This window comes from Maniola hyperantus, chromosome 14 (assembly GCF_902806685.2).
Source record: "Maniola hyperantus chromosome 14, iAphHyp1.2, whole genome shotgun sequence".
NCBI classification, from domain to species: domain Eukaryota; kingdom Metazoa; phylum Arthropoda; class Insecta; order Lepidoptera; family Nymphalidae; genus Maniola; species Maniola hyperantus.
Window position 1 is genome coordinate 7,154,621 of NC_048549.1, and position 20,616 is coordinate 7,175,236.

Consider the following 20,616-nt stretch of genomic DNA (forward strand, 5'->3'; position numbering starts at 1 on the left):
GATGGGACAAATATACTAAAATTAAAATACACAAAATTTATGATTTCAAGAGGTTACTAATAAATGGATTTAAATGTATTATGTAGGTAATCATCAAATTCACATATTTATAAAATATATTATATATGTCTGACTAGGAATTAGTAGTAAAGATATGTATTGTAAGTAACAAATCTTCATGAATGAAAATACTATGGTATGGCGAATCAAAAATTAAGTAAGTATTCCATTGTCTGTTTTGTCAAAACTTTGGTCTTTAATAACCCATCTAGTACTGTTAAAGTTCTAAGTAGGTACATAACAAGGTAAAGATATAAATAAAATAAAACCAAAAAAGCTTTGTATAAAAAATATTTTACTAAATTTTATTTGGTATGTGCATCATATTGTTTAACAATCTTATTCTAATAACAAGTCTTTTGGAAGGAAGGTCTTTAAGTTAACTCTAAATCTATCGGACAAATGCTGGAGCAACACCGAAAGCCCCGCGGATTAAAGGTGCACCAGCCGCATAAGGGTAAGGAGCTGCATAAGCTGCTGAGGGAGCAAAAGGACCAGGAAGGGCATAGGGAGCCGCGGCGTAAGGGGCAGCTACGTATGGTGCAGCTGCGAAGGGAGCGGCCACAGCTGGTGCAACTCGAGTGGCAAAGGGACCGATAGGCGCGGCGAATTGAGCAGCATAGGGAGCAGCAAAATATTGTGCTGCAAGAGGAGCAGCTAGTGGCGCAGGTACAGGTGCAGCAAGTGGTGCAGCTACCGGAGCCGCAATATACGGGCTGATCGCCTTATTGACTACGCTGACTTGGGAGGCGTATGGAGGTACATTCTGCGGCACTGCATGAGCGTAACCTATATGTGCTGGTGCAACCAATGGAGCACTGCATTCTGCGCTGATGGTAAAAGCTGCAGCGATGAGTACGATCTGTAAAGTAAAAAATAAACAAATTAGTATTCTTCAAATCTATATTAATATAAGCAAATTCAGTGAGATATTTCTGTAATTCGGAAACTTACAGATTTCAGAGAAAACATTTTGCTTGATTTAGAAGTAGACCTTCCGCAGCGAAAAAAGGATGTGTAGTGTGACGAATGAGAAAGAGTTAATGCCTTTTATACGTTGTTTATTGTGATTCAGATTACGTACCACAAAGTTAACATTTGACGCATTGCGGCCGATCGATTTGGATTCAAAGGATCGCTTGGAGAAATGGAGCAAATTGAGAAACTTTTTTCGTTGCAAAATTTATGTTTAAATGCAGTTAAGTCGTATTTACAATATGCATACCTACCATACTAATTTTTATCTCATTTAAATGCACTTGCCACTCTGATGTGCAACTTTATTCAAATCTTTAAATGAGCATTCCATTCCTAACAGGTCTCATTAATGAGTCATTACAAATAGGCACCTACCTATCATGAATCCAGGAAAACGTTTTTGTTTATATTATTTGCTTTAATTTTTCAGCAGTAGACAATTCATTTATTTGAGTCATGTTTATTACAATCAAAAAAGTTTTAAATTGATCCACCGCTACGCAAAAACCCAAAAAAAAATGCTTTGGAGGTGCTTCAGGTCGTTACAAATAAAGTAAATAATTAATTATTTGTTTTTTTTACCAAATATGATTATGATAATGTTACTCTTATGTTGCAATGTATCATCGAATTATTGCCCAATTCCAATAAGTGAAATTGGGCACTATCTAGGAAGTGATTTTCCCTTTCGGTTGTTATATAATCAACGGTGAAACTGATATGCCCAGAGTCTAAATTAGAATGCACTACCCGTCAACTGAGTCTGGGTCAAAAATCGTGGTGCCAACAATGTCCCGCGCATTAGCAGCCTACGTATGCGCAGTACGTGCAGTTGCCCAATAAAACGGGTACTTGGTATATAATGTAAGGGAATCCTGAAGAAGACACCAGTCCATCGAATTCTTTCGTCTAACCACTCGCGAGCAGTCACCAAATCAAGCAAAATGATCGCCAAATTTTTCGTAAGTATTCCCTTTTTTCCAACAATATTTTAGAATATCATAAAGTTGAATTTGTTATTTTCTATAGTATAAGCAAATAAAACATTATCATCGTCAGTCATAAGCTCTAAAGTGCAGTTATCTGAAAATTTCACTAAAAAATCTTAGGAGTTAGGAACAAAAATGACATTAGCCAATACGATCGTATTGGCAAGATAATTAATCATAACCAAAACGTTGTTGCAGACCATTGAATTATCATGATCTCTATGTTGCAGACTATCTTCGCCCTCACCATCGCCGCTACCAACGCTGGATTTGCACCACTCGGTGCTGCTCCTGCTGCTCTCGTGGCACCAGCGGTAGCACCGGCAGCGTACGCCGTGGCTCCCTATGCTAGCTCCTACTCCGCCCATGCTGTCAACCACGCTGTCGCGGCCCCCGTCGTCGCTCCCGCTCCCGTCGTTGCTGCTGCCCCTTACGTTGCCGCTCCTGCAGCACCTTACGTCGCCGCTCCAGCAGCACCTTACGTCACAGCTCCCGCCGCTTACAACCCTTACTTCGCTAGATACGCCTCCGCTCCCTACTTCCTATAAACAAAATTTGGTTTGATCATTGCCTAGTGACTTGCTCAAAAATGCTGTGTTATCTAGTATATATTTATATATTTTTATAATAGTAAAAATACAAATTCAATAAAACATAATATATTTATTTCTATAAACCCAATCCTAACTATATGATCTGTCAACGTTATAATATTATAATAGAAATAATTAAAGTGTTTATTCGAAGTTAATTACTGTTTTATACATTTATGATTTGAAGTGATAACAAGTCGGTTGATCGTAGATTAGTGTCATTGAAACGCGCTGTCCTCGTGTACCACATATCTATGCTTATGAGAACTTTAACAGGTTAGCTTTAAATGAAATCTCTTATCCGTTTTGTCTGATTTTCGGTATCTACTATAAGCAGTCCTATGAAATCCTATGAAATATCCCATGAAAGTTAAAGAAAAACCTCTTCGGTTAGATTTAATAACAGTAACTATGTGTCAATCACTAACCAATGAATTCCTTTTTAAGTTAACGTTAACCTTTGAAGTTAAAGTTACTAATTAAAAAAGTAAAACCACGAAACACTATACTTAAGTACGGCATTTTAATTGCCACCAATGCCTCTACCCAATAAGTACACTGTAGGTTATCGAAATCGATATTGCTCCGTATACGATAAAATACAAGTAATCAATTTTCATAGAGACACAGTAAAATAACTTTTAGTTAGCTTGGCCGATAAAATGACAAATGAGACTTAATGTAGCTGAATTAAATCTCTTTGATCATTTTAATAAGTAAACGAAAACTTATGTCTAACTTTCTATAATGTAGGTATAGGTATGTAGTAGATATGGCCTTAGCTATAATAGGGTTACGTTACTGTGGCCGTATTGTTCTTGGTTTCATTCATCACTTTCATGTTTAGAATAGTAGCACATAGCTGACTCCCGATTTAACTAAGGTATAATTTAGGAAAATCCTTCTTACTGGAGATCATGACGTTATAAAGGTACATGCGCAATCTCAAGTTAATTCTTTTAAAAGTATAAAAGACTAGATGATGCCATTGAATTATTATGGTAATAATTCCTCAAACGATGATGCCCACTACTTCTACCGTATGGATTTAAGTAATAAAAGTTTTATAATAAAAAAAATAGCCTTTATCCGTCTTTGGGAGGCAAGCTATCTCTATAGCAAACTTCGTTAAAATCAGCTTAACGTTAAAATGTAACAGATAGATAGACACACTTTTGTATTCATAAAAATACTAGATGATGCCCGCGACTTCATCCGCGTATATTTAGGTTTTTGAAAATCTCGTTCCGGATCATCCCGGAAAATGAAAGAGTTTCTCTTTCATTTTCCGGAATGAAAATAGTAGCCTTCCCCGGGATGCAAGCTATACTTATCTGTACCAAATTTCGTCAAAATTGGTTGAACGTATGGGCCGCGAAAGGCTATCAGACAGACAGACACACTTTCGCATTTATAACATTAGTATGCATTAATGTGGATAAGTAGAGCTAGTAGATAGAACATTTAATCATCTTCTACTTTCTCAATGCATGTAATTCACCATTTTTTAAAAGCTAATAAAGTATTATAACGATTCGGTCGCTCTATAAAGCTGTACATGCACTCGGTATTAAACGAATTAAAAACAACTTCGTTAAGACAACCAAGTGTTCGAAGTACAGTTGAACACAACAGGCATTTGTTAAAAATTTACAAAGTACATTAATTTGTTTATCACTAACGATAGATATTATCATGAAGTTTTCTTTGATAAATAACGTAAAAAACGTAAAGAAACACATGTTTTTTTGCCCTGTTTCGGGGAAAATTTGTTTCTAGGTAGATAAATAAAAAAGATCTTTCTTTTCTTATAGACAAGTAAATTACGTAGGGTGAAAACATGAACTTTTACTATAAACTAGATTATTTCGTACGTGTCGTTGCCCGTTGAAATTGTTTTAGGCAGAAGATGTAGACTGACCGAGATAAAAAATATCCAGTGTCTATTCCAATATAAACGCCATGCTTGAGCTACTTTTTGGGTCTAACGACTTAGAACAATGTAACTAGGTACCTACCTACACTATCCCTAAATGAATCTAAATTGACAGTTTTGAATCTAGTGCTATCCTTTTTTGCAGGGTGTATTATGAAATGGATACCAGCAATTTATTTAGACATGTCATTTTAGTTTAATTAACAAGGGTAACTAAGTAGCCCTTATAATTTTGCCATGTCCATCAATCCATCCGTGGCTTATAGATCAGAGACTCTTAACAAACTCTGAGTTACATTCAAGTAAAGCCAGATTAAATACGAAAATCAAAATAGTCCTGATAACTAAAAAATAAATGTTTATTTATGAGAGCTCAACATGTTCAGAGCCTATTTGAATAAGAAAACAGATGTAGGATTTTGCGTCCTTTACGTATAGGTACCTAAACTTAATAAAACACTACACAATGCTTTTACATAGCTTAGATATGCATAGTAGATATACAATTGACAGATTTAATTTAATTTAATTTAAAACATCTTTATTGCTTAATACTATGACAAAGAGTTAAAAATACAGGATATGCTTAAAACAAAGGGCAACCTTAGCACTATCAGTGATTTCTTCCAGTTAACCCATACTTAAGAACTTAAAGTATATATAAGTAGTATACTTATTTACGTAGGTTTTTAAACCTTAATTTCAGTGCCAAAATTTTAGTTTATCATTAATATCTGATGATAATTACAAAAAATGTAAGAGTCGAAATCTCGTTCTCTTTTGTATGCGAAAGAATCTGGGAACCAACCCATCGCGTTATAGTTCCAGGAAAACTCATTCCATTATGTGATGAATGAAAAGGGGTCCTGGTCCTCAACACTGAGGAATATGACGCACTGATAGAGAATTTTAATCACTACCCCTATCACTTCCCCTATTATAAATGCGAAAGTGTGTTTGTTTGTTGGTTTGTTGTTTTGTTGGTTTGTCCTTCAATCACGTCGCAACGGAGCAATGGATCGACGTAATTTTTGCATGGGTATAGTCAATGACCAGGAGAGTGACATGACAGTGAGCTACTTTTTAACCCGGCAAATTAAAGAGTTCCTACGGGATTTTCAAAAACCTAAATCCACGCGGACGAAGTCGCGGGCATCAGTCTATATAAACAACGTGATTAAATTATTTATAAATTATTATTTTTAGAACAATGACAATGATGTAATAAACGGGTGTTATTGCAAAGAATCTATAAATATTGTGCGAGAACGCAACAAACTCTCAAAGTCCAGATTGCGGTTATTTTGAAAGGCGTAAATACAGAGTTACTTGAAATAGTGATATCAAATTCACTAAGTCCCTATTGAATTACAACTAAACGATAAAAATGAAATGCATTATCTAAAGATTTAAAAATTACAACATATTGCTTATGTAAAAGCGTTTAAATAATAATTTACTATATAGGTAATAACTTAATTATGTATTTCGTTACATGTTTTTTTAAAGTAAAACTTTGGGCTTCTTCAAAAAATTTGAAGACGAAACAGGGGCAATACTAGGTAGTAGGTAGATGAAATTCGCATTATTATAAATTGTAATAAAATAAATGGGAACCTACTCTTTTCAAAAGATAAATTACTTGCCTACTTAGTAAGAGTAGATTTAATATATAAATGTAACAAAATTATTATTAATCTATCTTGTTCGCAGCTAAATGGCTTCCATATAGGTATGTAACGTTTCATTCACCAATTTCATCATGTTAAACTTATGGAATGCAATATGTTTCGTTCAGGATCATTGCAAGCTATTATTGTCGTTGGAAAAGCTTACCTACATGAAATAGCCAAACGAAAAATAATATACTAGCAAACGAATAAAATAAGATTCAATGGCGATTGTTTTACTTATCTGTACTAACATATTATCTAGATCAAGTGATATAGATGACCTAGGCCCAGCGGTAGGGTTATACAGATTTGGTCGAGTTATGTGTCTAAGCCACGGTCTAAGCACTATAAAAGACCTGCAGTTTAAGCCCTTTGGCACATTCGTTATCAATTCTTTATCCGCCTTCAAGCACACCCACCCCTTTCAAAATGTACAAACTGGTAAGAAAGAGCACTTTTTAATGAAACAATTGTAAATAAAAAATATCGAATAATTCTAATGGACTAAGAGCCAGCGCGTGCCAGACCTTCATATTTAATAAAAACTGAAAGTTTTTCTGCGTATTATCCCCAACACTAGGAGGAACGTTTATCTGGATCATGGTGGCTGCCAGACACCCTTAAAGTTTTAAAGTTTAGAGTTGTCTGACAGGGAGTTGCCACGACACTAAATGTCTGGCAATACATGACGTGAGTAATACTATTCTGAAGAACAAAAAATTGACTTTAAACTTTGACGTAAGATTTTTTACAACTTTATTACCTGTTTTCTCCTAAAGCCACCATGATCCAAACAAACACCCAAACAAACGTTCCTCCCAGTTTTTGGGACAATTCGCAGATAAACTTTCAGCTTTTATAAAATAAGGAAGCTCAGGCACGCGTTGGATCTCTCTCTATAAAGACTAACAAACCAAAACAAATAGAAGGTAATAAAACGTATTATTCAAAGGCCATGTCATTTTATGACGTGATCATCTCAGTCAGTCAGTCAGCTTTTCCTTTTATACAATTATTTAGATATCTGCAATATAAGTCCTATTAATTTCCACTAGTCACCTCAACATCGTGAAAGTGTTCGATATAGTTTTTATACGATGGGTCTTGTTTTTACTGTCTAGAACTTGACATTCTCCTTAAAGGCATCGACCTCGCAAGGCCAAGTTATCCGGCACGAAAATTAATACATTTTTTATTCAATTATAGCGCGATAATAGATCCCTCCACATGAAATAAATAAAGCGATCACGCACTCATCCGGTCCGAATCCGAGAAAATACGGATATAATAAATATTTACGTCAAATGTCATAAGCTACCATACAAATAGTTCTATGACTACTTCGGAACGTATTTTCGCGGACTCGGGTCGGATGAGTGCGCAACCGCCCAAAGTATATATTCTGAAGTCTAAGATTGATGTTGAAACAAGCTTCAAGTTATAAAAATATTTAGTTTTTATTTATTATAGTAGTTTTATTTTGTTTAGAGCGGTATATTTAAAGGGAGCTTTTGCGTGTATTGTCTAAAAAAGTATCAATGGAAGTTTTCCTTTTCCTAGCATAACCGTCTATTTTATCTCCTAAACGGTAAACCACACGTGTCTGCAAAATTTCAACTCAATCGGACAGTTGGAACTTGGAAATGACCGAAAAATCTACCTACTAATTTAGACGGAATGACAAGTTACAAACAAGTCAATCTAAATATTTTACCGTAGTGATTTCCATTATAAATATAGACGCTCCCGGCTGTAGTTACTCACGTGGTTAGTCGACGTAAACCAGACTAGTTTCTGACACGTCGACTAACAACGTGAGTATAGCCGGGAGCATCTACGAGGGTCATTCAATAAGTAAAGAGACAAACTCTATAATTTTAAAACTATTCAATGAATGTGTACATCTTTTCAGGGGTGTTAGTTGGCAACCTTGAAATATGCTCCGATCAGCTATTTCATCATTTTATGTCAACATAACCTCAAATTTTTTAGTTCACCATGGCAAGTCCACTAGAAGATTGCACCTTAGAAGAGTAGCGCTCAGTCATTAGATTTTTAGTCGCAGAAGATGTAAAACCAAATGAAATTTTTTCTAGAGTGTTGATACAGTACGGTAAAAGTTGTATGAATCGTGCGAATTATTACAAGTGGGTACTGTTTAAAAATGGCCGAACAAGTGTAGGTGATGAACCACGATGTGGACGTCTAGTAGAAGTTTGTGTTCCCTCGTTAGAATCGAGGATTGACGGACTTATTCGTGATAACAGAAAAATTACTGTTGAAATGATAGCTGAGGAAGTTCAAGTAAGTGTTGGAACTGTTCACAATGTCATTCAGAACAATTTAAGCCGTTTTCGAGCTATAGCCATTTGTCTCTTTACTTATTGAATGACCCTAGTATAATTATAATGCAAATCAACTTAATAATAAGTCGGAAGGTACCAAGTATGATAGCTAGTTAAAACCTAAAAATAAAAATATACTTATCAGATATCAGCGCAGTATGCACGTGCCTAGATCGTGACTGTCCGCAGCCGTGTTAGAAGGGAAATAAGTAGGTACATATTTAGTTCAATAAACCCACGCTGGTATAAGTAACATTTATAGCACCTTGTTAAAATATTAGTAGGAGGTATCATTATACCGATCTTTCGGTTTTTTCTGTTACTAACGAATAATCGTAAAACTTCTTTTGATATTTTCTTTACAAGGTTACTTTACTTGATGGTCTACCAAGTATGTATCTATATAAGCATGTGAAGTGCAACGAAGGATTTGTGTGAAACCCATGAACGCAGTTTTATAGCTTAGCTTATTTTGCGAAAAGGGTAAGATGAACTAAGGTATAAAAACGAAGCGATCCTATTTGTGGGAGTCATACGTATCCCACGCTTCGAATTCACACAAATATCCCTCGGAAATAACACCCTAGTATGCTCCACAATATCCGGGATCTTTCATGCATTAAAATTGGAGCATAATTTTTATTTCTATATGTAAGTATATTTTCTTCAAATAGATAAATGTTAATTTTTTTAATGTTAGGAATAGTTATACAGGGTAACCCTTGATAAACCCGTGATAGACCATTTCGGTTTAGGCTAAGAACTCACGGAGCGGTTTTCACCCGCGCCTGCCGCGATGGCGAAATTTTAAAATCTTTTCAAAACTCACGAGACCGGAGTTGAAATTACTTTATACATGGCATAATATTATTGTAAATCGAATCTTTGAAGAGCAACCGTCGAGTTTCTTGCTAGTTCTTGTCGGTAGGGAAGGCATTCCGATTTCCGAACTGCAGTGGTATTTAACGATTGGCAGACGTATTTGACGATTCAAAAGTATTTGTAATTATGTATTTGTAATAAGTATTTGTAATTTGTAAGGTTATATGAATAAGAACTTTTCTGTCTTATCAGCTCTTCTCAGTAGAATCTGTATTCCGAACCAGCGAGGCGTTGCATTGGTATAGTCTCACAGTTCTCACAGACACTATTTGTCTTTCATGAAATAAGTAAACTTTGATTTTGCATACTGGTTTACAGGTTGTATTCGCCGCCCTAGTGGCCTACGCCTCCGCTGGCCTCATTGCCAGCCCATGGGGTAATGCAGGCGGATGGGGTAATGTAGGCGGATGGGGTAATGCAGGCGGATGGGGCCACGGACTCGTCGGCGCCCCGGTGGTGAGCGCGCCAATTGTCAGCGCGCCGATCGTCAAACAAGCGGTTCCCGTCGCCACGTCGTACGCTAACACTGTCAGGGTAAGGAAATGGTGGATAGAAGCAGGCGTTACTTTGCGGAAGTCCATGATATACAAGGAACCTAAAGCTTAACCGCCCCAATAGACGAGTCTGTATGGGTCCAACTTGCAGCATGCGATATGCATACCGGAGCATCCTTATGAGATGTAGACTTGCAAAGTACAATAATTGTGCAGATAGGTTGATGGTGTTATGTGTTGATGCTGTGTAAGTATTTCCTGCTTTTCCAGCTTCCTAGAGAGTGGTATTTATTGAGGTGGTACGCATTTTAAGGGGCACGATTACGGGGCGGGAGATTTATCACTCCGGAGCCCTGACAAACGACACTTGAATCATAATTCCTAATCCCTTGTCAAGAGAATCCATTTCATTGTTTCAAGGGTTATTTTCAGGGGTTCGTACCCGAAGGGTGCCAACGGGACCCTATTATACCTCCGCTGTCCGTCCATCCGTCAGTCCGTCCGTCTGTTAACGTCAGCGGACTGATTCTCGTGAATCGTAATAGGTAGAAAGATAAAATTTTCACAGAATGTGTATTTCTGTTGCCGCTATAACAACAAATACTAAAGATTTCAAAATAGCCACCATCACCAAACAAAGTGTTATTTCTTGTACGGTGTTAGAACCTTCCTGTGGGAGTCTCTTGCCGCACTCGCACTTGAGTGACTTTTCTTATAAACATGATGGAGATACTGATGACCTCCCTGGAGCAGTGGTAAGCACTGTGTTCTTATTAGTAGGAGGTCCCGGGTTCGATTCCTGGCAGGAGTTTGGAATTTTATATTTTCTAAATTTCTGGTCTGGTAGGAGGCTTCAGCCGTGGCTAGTTACCACTCTACGGGCAAAGCCGTGCTGTCAAACGTTTTAGCGTCGGTACGATGTCGTGTAGAAACCAGATGGGCATGGGTTTAATAAAAACAGCCATATCCCTTCCAGGTTAGCTCGCTCCCATCTTAGACTGCATCATCACTTACCACCAGGTGAGATTGCAGTCAAGAGCTTGAATCTGAATAAAAAAAAAATAGATGAAAATATTAAAATGAATGAGACGCTTGATTATACTGTTTTCTGTAGATCGCCACTCCCGCCGTAGCCGTCGCCCCCGCACCCTACGCTATCGCCGCCCACGGCCCCGTGGTGGCCCCGCTCGGCCACGGCTGGTAGACCACCAGCTCAACATCCAGCCCCTACCACCAGGGCCTCGTCAAGATGCAACAGTCAATTTATAACTTAAGACTACGAAAACTTTGTTTGGACCACTACTAAATTCAAATGTTATTTATTTTTTATAATAAAGTTTAACTTTCTTAAAAATCATTCTTTTTTTGTTGTTGAGATGAGCATGGCCTAATTTTGACAGAGTTTATTAATTGATTGCACTCGCTGCTTCGATGACCCGAGATTCGAGTTTGGAGGTTTGAGGTTTGGAGGCCTGTATTCATTCGTATATTTTTATGTCCAAAATTGGTCGTGTGGTTTGAAAGAAAAGTAAAATTAATCTTTGTAGGAATCATACCACCAGTATTTTAAATTATATTACTGGCTATACTTACCGATTTTTGGCTACTAGTTACATACCATGCATAATATGTATCGTTATTGTATATTTATATATTACGCTAAAAATCTCTGTTTCGCAAAAAAACGTCCAAAAATCCTGTATTTTTGTATGCAAGCAATTACTAGTTGTTATGATTATATCACGTAATTTAATTTTCTTTTATGAAGAGATAAAAAGTATACAATAAGGAATGGCACAAGCCCCATGAGCCCATAATTATAATGAAATTGGACAAAAAACAATGAATAATGTCTCAACCTTTTTAGGCATAAAACATTAATATGAATAAGTGCATTGTCTCCATCAGATCAAGTACATTTTTGTCAGTCTGTAGAGGAATTAATGACACAGTAAACATAAAGCCGTTGTGGATAACCCGATTTCCATTTATGGTACCACGCATTCCGCATACCACTTAATGTGCGACCAGTGTTCATTTGTTGTTACATATATACCTTGAGTTGCTAGAAGTATGACCTAGTCATGCATTGTGTGTCCAATAATAATAGTGATCGAGAGACTTATGTAAGTCATCATCATCGTGATTAACCCATCGCTCACTACAGAGCACGGCTCTCCTCTCAGAGAGAAGGGTTTTGGCAATAGTCTACCACGCTGGCCATGTGGGAATTCGTAAACTTCAGAAACCTTTGAGAAGATTATGGAGAACTCTCAGGCATGCAGGTTTCCTCATGAATCACGATGTTTATAAATACACACTTTTAATTCCTTAAAAAGTATAGGATAACATTATACACCACTAATTTTTAATTGCTGTAAAAAATTTGCTGGATCAGAATTTATACAGTTCAGAAAATTTTAATTAAGTAAGTGTCTTAAAAGATCCAGAAATGGCAATAAATTATAAAAATATTGCTAGCGTACATGGTGATGAAAAAGGGTGATGAATAATTTACATTTTCTCGTCACTTTCTCCGCATGGATTTAGATTTTTTAAATATCCCATTGAAACTTCTCGAAATAATTTCTACAATGTAAAGAAAACCTACATGCTTTAAAGGAGAAACTGACAGTCAGTCAGTTTCTCCTTTAATTGTTTGTGTAGATTCCATGTCTTACTCTTGAAAAAAGAAGGAAAATTTTAAGTCGATCAAAAAAGGGGTTTAAGAAAAACTAAAACTAGCTAAATATAGTTCTGTTGTATCATCTCTTAAGAATTACTATAGAACAATCCCACCCAGTTGTCCGGCCGCACCGCACCAAGGAGCGAAAGCCGCTCAAGGCCGAACCTTAACATTTCGCGTTATAGATCACCTAAAAAGAAACATAATCTCCATTCCACCACACTCGACCAGCTCGGACACCTCTACAAGTGCACGTGATGTGCCATTTACTCAGATTTTGTAGCATTCTTTAATAGCCTACTATATTAAGAAGTAAGATTTGAATAGGACACTTTTGATAGTTCTTAAAGTCGATCGGTTGCTTAGTTAGGGCGTGAAGGAGGGACAAGCAAACAAACAAACACACTTTCGCATTTATAATATTAGTATAAATTAAGGTGTTTTTTGTTGTTGTTACTGGTTAATATTTTTTGTGGCCGCTCTTACAAAGTAAGTAGGTACCTTCTCAGTACTTACATATTATATTTAAAATGTCAAAAGCGGCCAATTAAAATGGCTCTACTTTAGTATCATATAAATTGTACAATGACGGTCATTATTTAGTTGATTTCTTTTTTACAACGTAGGGATTTTTCTTCTTGTAAATGTTAATTGGTATATATTATTTACCTAGGTAAGCATATTTAAACAAAATATTACGCTGATTCACAGGAGAATGACTACTTTACTTCTGTTGTTAGGTTTCCGTACCTCAAAAGGAAAAAAGGAACCCATATAGGATCACTACGTAGTCTGTCTGTCTGTGGTTAGGTATATCACAAAAAAAATGTACCTATTCATGAAAAAACAATTAATATTATCAACTCTCAAAGTAAGATTAATATACCAAGTGGTGTATCACATGAAAGGGCTTTACCTGTACAATCTAAAACCCGAGTACGGAACCCTCGGTGCGCGAGTTTGACTTGCACTTGGCCGATTTTTTATATTTACAATCATGCAATAAATGAATAGATCTAAATCTTAACTGCATCATTACTTACCACCAGATGAGATTGCAATCAAGGGCGAACTTGTACCAGAATAAATAAATAATAGTTAAAATACAAAACTTTACCTACCAGTTGATGAAATAATTAACCAGTTAATCATATAATTATTATGTATTTTGTATACTAGGATTATTTACAAATATTTAGAGATTTTTTGAATAATCAGGTAAGTAATTATTTTAAACTTTCATTTTATCAGTCAGAAAATATTAAATGTATTTGGCCCGGAACTACATATAAGCGAGCGAAGAATAATATCGATATTATTTCATGACAACAACGCTTAATAAACTCATGATTAAACTTGTTTCATGAATAAAGGTGTTCACTTGATGCTACTACTTATTAACTTTTTGCGATGCGTAAGCGCACACGCTGAACTTGACTCTTGATACATTTGAAACTCGGTATAAATAAGCTCGTCGACGGAAGAAAGCATCAGTTTACATTCCTTTGTCGTTTACATCTGAACTAACACAGACCACGATGAACTCGCTGGTGGTGTTATTTTCCGTGATGGTGCTGGCCGCTGCCAAGCCCAGCGTCCCAGCAATCATCAGCTACGCTGCACCCGCCGTGGCAATCGCGCCGGCAGCGGTTTCACAACAGTCCAGGATTGACATTAAGTCAACACCAGCTATTGTGAAGACTAACGTGATCGCACCAGCTATCGCTCCTGCTGTAGTAGCTGCACCCGTCGCATACTCAGCTCCATTTGCTGTCGCTCCCGCTGCTGTGTCAACCCAATCCCAGATCGACATCAAGTCATCTCCGGCTGTAATCAGCACGATCGCTGGCGCTCCTCTGACCTACAGTGCTCCCTTGATCTACGGCGTCCCTAATTTGGCCTACAGTGCCTATGGAACACCTCTCACCGCAGCGTACGCTCCATCCATCTACGCTCCCGCCATTGCCTCCGCAATCACCCCTACCATTTTGAAGACAGCTGCTATCATACCTGAAGCTGAATCTGCACCGTCTGCCCCTCTTGGTGCTGTAACGGAAACTCCGGAAGTTGCCGCTGCACGTGCTGCCCATCTTCAAGCTAAAGCCCTTGAAGAGTTTCACCAGATTCAGAAACGCTCTGCGCCTTCTATACCACTATCTGATGACGCACCCAAGGAAACTCCTGAAGTTGCCACTACACGCACTGCACTCCTTCAAGATCAACCCCTTGACGAGTCTCACCAGATCCAGGCGCGTGCAGTTGGTATCGTCGCCACTTCCCCTGTGCTGACTGCGTACACATCTCCCATTGTAACTAGCTACGCTTCATCTCCCCTCATCTACTCATCACCCATTAGCAGAATCGCTCCTGTTGGTTTACCAGGGCCTTACCTGACGGGCGGCTATGGAATCCACCCATACTAAGTAGTAAGTGCCATCACAGACATGAAAAATCTCAGTTCAGTTGTAACGAACGACACTCAACATCAAACTCAGTTTAGTTTTAATCGGAAATAAAAAAAATTTAAATAACATTGATTTTAATTAGTTATTGCCGGTTTAAATCATAAATAATAACTTACTAGGCCATTATACAACAATACTAATTAGAGAAGCAAGATATGTAAAAAGAAATATTAAATTTATTAGTTAAAATAATCTTCATATATTATTTAAAAAAACATTATGAACAACCCTAACGAACGTAAATTGAACTTGAACTATGCCACGTGCTTTTTGACCTCCAAAACATATCAAAGAAGGTTCACACTCTTGAAACTTCTTTCACTTATGTATTTACCATAACGTAGATATCTAACTACTAAGAAAGTAGGTATTTAAAAAAAACCCAAAAGGATCATTGAGAACCACGTCCACGTGGACGACATCGCGAGAAAAACTACAACTGACCTTTTAAAATGGCTCTACTGTTGTGTATATTTATTTAGTGCCTCGCTTTTTCCCGTATTTTCGTTCGCGTAGATCAAGGTTTTAAAGATCCAGTCGGAAGTCAAAATCCTTTCTTAGTGGGATCCTGTTGCAATGAGAACCTAAATCCAAAATCTTAAGTTTCTAGAGTTGTACATATTTCAGCGTTTATTAAGAAGGGTAGGTTTTTAGTTTTGAGTTTTATCTTGTATATTTACGAGTATATAGCACAGGATACCAGCAGCTAATCTGAGTGTAATAGACACCTATGAATGTCAACGCAACAAAAAAATAAACACACTCATCGTGCACGCGTATCTACGCGTGGCTGCATTTATCCCTAAGCACGTGTGACCTAGACTTGTGCAAAACAGCTGTGTATAGACAGATTCCCTTCAAAGTACACCGTGTATTAAAAAAAAAAAAAAAAAAGCGTTTAAAAAGCTTATTTTCATAATATCAAAATAAGGTGTGATTTTTATAGAAGACACCTACGAGCGGCGGAGAGACGTGACGTATGTACTCACGTATGGCATTGACTAAAGACAACAGAAACTAGGAAGAAAAGGAACTCTTTGACTTACCGGGACAAAAAGTAGCCTATGTCCATCCCCGGAATACAAGCTATCACTGTACTAAATTTCGTAACGATCGGTTTAACGGATGGGCCGTGAAAAGCTAGCAGACAGACACACTTTTGCATTTAGTATAAAGTAAGTAAAGTAATATATAGTATGTTTTTTTAACTGGCACAGTATGGGGAAATCCAAAACAGTAGGAGATAAAGGGAAACTGTCCTGGGAACACACTGTATAAGTAAGGCTATATGGATGAAAGTATGAATGGGTAGTAGGTATAGTAAAGTGAAAAAAGTTTATGTTAACTGAAATACAAGTAGGAACTGAGAATTTCCCAAGGCATTACCTACGATAGTATTATTTTATAACACATGCTTTAGATAAATTGCATTAGTTCCTCAATCAACATGTGGATTAAATAAATTATAATAAAACATTAATATAATAGGTACCTATACATTTGTACATTTAAATTATACATAGATCATACATTCGAAGAACGTGACATTTAGCGAGTGTTCTGGTTTCTAATAAAATGTTAAAGATCATTAATTGTGACTTGGTAACAAATGATCAATAAAAAATCTATTGTTGGGTTGGGTGCACATTAGCTTCTATCGCCTGAGCGTCTAGTCCAGCCTTCTAGCAGCTAAAGTTTAAAGCATAAGCTTCTCTACTGCAAGCTGCAGCTGCAGCTCCTTTGAAGCTGCAGTAGAGAAGCGAGCGGCCCCGAGCGTCTCGTTCGCGAACAAACGGAGTAAGCCCTTTTCTGTAACTGTGCAGATTAACATTTTTAGAAATACCGTGGAAACTGTTTGACTTTACAAATAAAAACTAGCCAATGGATCGTCTTTGGGATGCAAGCTATCTCTATACTAAGTAAATAGAAATGGCCCACGACTAGGTCCATAAAAAGGTTTTTCGTCGATAAAAAGTAGTCCATGTCAAAACTCATGAGTCATGTCCCGCTGCAGGTTGCAAGCTGCTCTGTACTGAATTTCGTAAGATCGATTAAACGGTTGGCCCGTGAAAAGTTGTGGAGTTCGTCTGCGGAACGTTGCAGGAGTTAACTCAGACAAATCATTTGCACTTACCTATAGCAAGTCAATTATGGTTTAGTGTTACATACTTTTAACAATTAAGGGATGATTTATGCTAGATCGTGTCGGGCCCGAGGCGTGCCGTGTCCGAGGCATCATCAGATTGGGAGTTTGTAAGAGGTGACATCATACCATGCCGTGTCCGAGTCATCCGAGCCTCGCCCGTGTTACGTTTCTTCATACAAAATTGCAATCCGTGGGTCGCCTGCGCGTCGGACGTGTCACGGTTCTGGGCCAGCATGGCCTAAGTCATCCCTGAAGCGTGCAGAAATTTTTGCAAGTTTTAATGTCAGTGGCATTGATTTATTAACTTAATAAGTTAATGGTTAGTGGGCACTAAGCTTTATAACAAGTTTGGTATTTAGGTATTGATATTGAGAAGGTGTACACGGACCACATAGATTCGCAGTGAAAGTCATACTTCTATACTAACTCTGTTTTAAAAAACAGTGTATATATCTACTTACTCCTTGAAAATGACTTAATGACCAGTGACTTCCGGCTAAAAAAGTGCGTTCGCAACCAAGCTCTTAATAAAAAAAGATTATTAGATGGCAACGCGATTGAGTCTACCGATAGATTATGTTGAAGGTGATTTGGTAACATTTTTTGTAGATCATTAATTTTTGACGTTCGCTATAAAAGGATCAGGAGCAGTGTATGGAGCATCAGTCGTCCTAATCTCTTCGAACAAAATGTTTAAACTGGTGGTGTTGTTCTCCGTGCTCGCTTTGGCCGCGGCCAAGCCTGGCTGGGTGTCTCCCGTAGCCTACAGCAACTTCGGCACCGTGCCAGCGGTCAGCTCCGTGTCGCAGTACAGCAGCGGTGTGTACCACGGAACACCTGTCGTACCTTCCTACACAACCTACAGCGGCTACTCGCCCGTCGTAGCTGGCTATGGCTACCCTGGTGTGACTACTTACTCGCAAGCCCCCAACTCACCCGCCGTCGTGCTGGACGCGTACCACGGAGTGCCTTTGGACACCCCTGCTGTCGTCGCTGCCCGTGCTGCTCACTACCAAGCTAAAGCTCTCGCTAACGTAGGTGTACACACCATTGCCAAGCGGTCAGTTGTCTCTCCCGTTGCCTACTCCTCAGTCGTCAGCCCCGTGTCTTCTTTCTCCCACGTCGCTTCCGTAGCTCCCGTCACTCCTTTCGTCCGCAATGCCTATTCCCCAGTGGCCTACAGCACCCCCTACCTGTCTGCCTACAACGCACCTGGTTATGCCTACAACACAGCTGGTTACGCCTACAACACACCTGGTTACGCCTACTCCGCTGTGGTTCCGAAAGCCCTCTCCGTCCACCCCTGGTAAATAATATCCTTTGTGATCGGTTATTTTTAAATTTCGGACACAAAAAAATTTTGACTGCCCTGAGCTTTGAAGAAATTAAAGCACTTAGCATCTACATAATGTCAACACTGCCTTAATAAATATTTTTCACAATACACAATTTTTTAATATTTATTAACCTGCATCTATCCTGCATAGATATTTTAATCATTAAGTCTACTTAGACTATTTACTCTACTAAAGTAAGTAACATTTTCATCACGATCATCGCCGGCCCACACTGAGGACGGGTCTCAGAATGATAAGGAGTTTAGAACTTTATAGTCCGCCCCTGTCACGCCGCGCTGCCTCGTCCAATGCGAATTGGCAGACTTCACAAGCGTTTGGAAACATTATAGACAACTCTCAAGCATGCAGGAAAGTAAGTAAAATAAGTTGGTTTGATTATGTAAGTATACCTATGTAAAAGTAGATCCTAATATAATCTAATTATAATTACTATAGTAAAATGAGATGTAGGTAAATAGTCAAAATAGCATTTTTAACACGTTTTTTTAGCAGCTGAAATATTTAAATTGTCTACTCTACCTATATATAACATTAATAACATCACCGAAGTTTTTCTTTCTCATTCAGAGAGATATTATTTGAAAACAAAACCGACCAAGGGCGAGTCAAACTCGCGTACCGAGTTCCGTACTCGGGTATTTTTTTCCATATTTTCCACAATAATTCAAAAACTATTATGCATAAAAATAAATAAAAATCACACAGACACGACAGTCAGACAACAACAAAGTGATCGTATACGGGTTCCTTTTTTCCTTTTGAGGTACGAAACCCTAAAAATAGCTGCCTCTTAAAAATTGTGAAATCATCAAATGGGTAACAAGTCAACTACGAGATGATGTTTTAGTACGTAGAGCTCGTTGTTTTTTCGTCTTATCCGTACCTTATATAAATGCGAAAGTGTGTTTGTTTGTTGGTTTGTTGGTTTGTCCTTCAATCACGTCGCAACGGTGCAACGGATTGACGTGATTTTTGCATGGGTATTGATAAAGACCTGGAGAGTGATATAGGCTACTTTTTATCTCGGAAAATCAAAGAGTTCCCACGGGATTTTTAAAAAATCTAATTCCACGCGTACGAAGTCGCGGGCATCAGCTAGTAAATAATAATAATACGTCATGATAATATTCAATTCAATTTATTAATTAATCTTTATTACAATCACAGTTTCACATTAAATTAGTTTCAGTTTCAGTAGGCATATTTACATTATTGGCCCCCGTACGCTCCAAGACCGCCATAATGGGCTGGAACAGCAACAACTTTCTTAACAATTGGTACTACTGGCGCGTGGTGGATGTCCAAACGCGCCTGGTGGGAGACGGCTACTGGGGCAACATGACCAAGATGTGCAATACCGTAGCCGCCATACCCACCATCACCAGCAGCCCCGTATCCCGCTCCTGCGCCTCCATAACCACCCGCACCTCCAAATCCTCCGGCACCTGCACCTCCATATCCTCCGGCACCTGCACCTCCAAAACCTCCGGCACCTACACCTCCAAAACCTCCGGCACCAGCACCTCCGAAACCTCCATTACCAGCACCTCCAAAACCTCCGTTACCGGCACCTCCGAAACCTCTGGCACCAGTACCTCCAAATCCTCCGACACCAGCACCTCCAAAACCTCCGTTACCAGCACCTCCAATACCTCCGGCACCAGCACCTCCGAAACCTCCGGCACCACCACCTCCGAAACCGTCAATTCCAGCGCCTCCAAAACCTCCGGCACCAGCACCTCCAAAACCGCCAAGACCTCCAAGTCCACCAACACCAGCTGCGAAGGTTGGAGATCTCTTCAGAATATGATGTCCCAAAGCATTGCCAACGAATCCATGTCCGATTCCATATCCTCCATGAGCGTAGCCTCCATGGCCGTAGCCCGCATATCCAGAGTGTCCATATCCATGACCCACATAAGTGGTCAGAATTGGTGCATGTGCGACGACAGGTAGCACAGCGATTCCATTGCAGAGAGCAAGGCTAGCGAGCAGGCAAACCAGACGGTAC

At 38.5% G+C, this 20,616-nt stretch overlaps 7 protein-coding genes across 8 annotated transcripts in view; 5 read left to right on the top strand and 2 right to left on the bottom strand.

The window, feature by feature from the left end:
• LOC117988228 (ommochrome-binding protein-like) overlaps window positions 1-12,272 on the bottom strand; it is a 259,232-nt gene extending 246,960 nt beyond the window's left edge. The window contains exon 1 of the mRNA XM_069503171.1: window positions 12,268-12,272. The gene's annotated coding sequence lies outside the window, so the exon portion shown is untranslated. The remainder of the gene's footprint in view (window positions 1-12,267) is intronic.
• LOC117988317 (cyclin-dependent kinase inhibitor 1C-like) lies at window positions 338-2,409 on the bottom strand. 2 transcript variants are annotated; one of them, XM_069503179.1, is made up of 2 exons: window positions 2,275-2,409; window positions 338-922 (listed from the first exon to the last, which is right to left on the bottom strand). In XM_069503179.1, the coding sequence occupies exons 1-2, from the start codon at window positions 2,275-2,277 to the stop codon at window positions 452-454; spliced, it is 474 nt and encodes a 157-aa protein (XP_069359280.1). In that variant the 5' UTR covers window positions 2,278-2,409; the 3' UTR covers window positions 338-451. The 2 variants fall into 2 exon arrangements, with proteins under 2 accessions (XP_069359280.1, XP_034831340.1); XM_034975449.2 differs by lacking the exon at window positions 2,275-2,409 and adding an exon at window positions 1,015-1,129.
• On the top strand, window positions 1,861-2,642 carry LOC117988526 (cuticle protein 16.5-like). Its single transcript, XM_034975675.2, has 2 exons — window positions 1,861-2,000; window positions 2,258-2,642. The coding sequence occupies exons 1-2, from the start codon at window positions 1,983-1,985 to the stop codon at window positions 2,573-2,575; spliced, it is 336 nt and encodes a 111-aa protein (XP_034831566.1). The 5' UTR covers window positions 1,861-1,982; the 3' UTR covers window positions 2,576-2,642.
• Window positions 6,624-11,325, top strand: LOC117988323 (larval/pupal cuticle protein H1C-like). Its single transcript, XM_034975456.2, has 3 exons — window positions 6,624-6,670; window positions 9,775-9,990; window positions 11,065-11,325. The coding sequence occupies exons 1-3, from the start codon at window positions 6,659-6,661 to the stop codon at window positions 11,152-11,154; spliced, it is 318 nt and encodes a 105-aa protein (XP_034831347.1). The 5' UTR covers window positions 6,624-6,658; the 3' UTR covers window positions 11,155-11,325.
• A 1,870-nt stretch (window positions 12,273-14,142) lies between the features above and the next one.
• Window positions 14,143-15,149, top strand: LOC117988527 (calphotin-like). Its single transcript, XM_034975676.2, has one exon. The coding sequence runs from the start codon at window positions 14,175-14,177 to the stop codon at window positions 15,057-15,059; it is 885 nt and encodes a 294-aa protein (XP_034831567.1). The 5' UTR covers window positions 14,143-14,174; the 3' UTR covers window positions 15,060-15,149.
• A 2,787-nt stretch (window positions 15,150-17,936) lies between these two features.
• On the top strand, window positions 17,937-18,582 carry LOC117988528 (uncharacterized). The gene has a single exon (XM_034975678.2). The coding sequence runs from the start codon at window positions 17,937-17,939 to the stop codon at window positions 18,555-18,557; it is 621 nt and encodes a 206-aa protein (XP_034831569.2). The 3' UTR covers window positions 18,558-18,582.
• Window positions 18,583-19,847: 1,265 nt separating this feature from the next.
• LOC138403279 (uncharacterized) lies at window positions 19,848-20,561 on the top strand. The gene has a single exon (XM_069503152.1). It carries the CDS (start codon window positions 19,848-19,850, stop codon window positions 20,559-20,561), a length of 714 nt encoding a protein of 237 aa, XP_069359253.1.
• The last annotated feature ends 55 nt before the right edge of the window (window positions 20,562-20,616 follow it).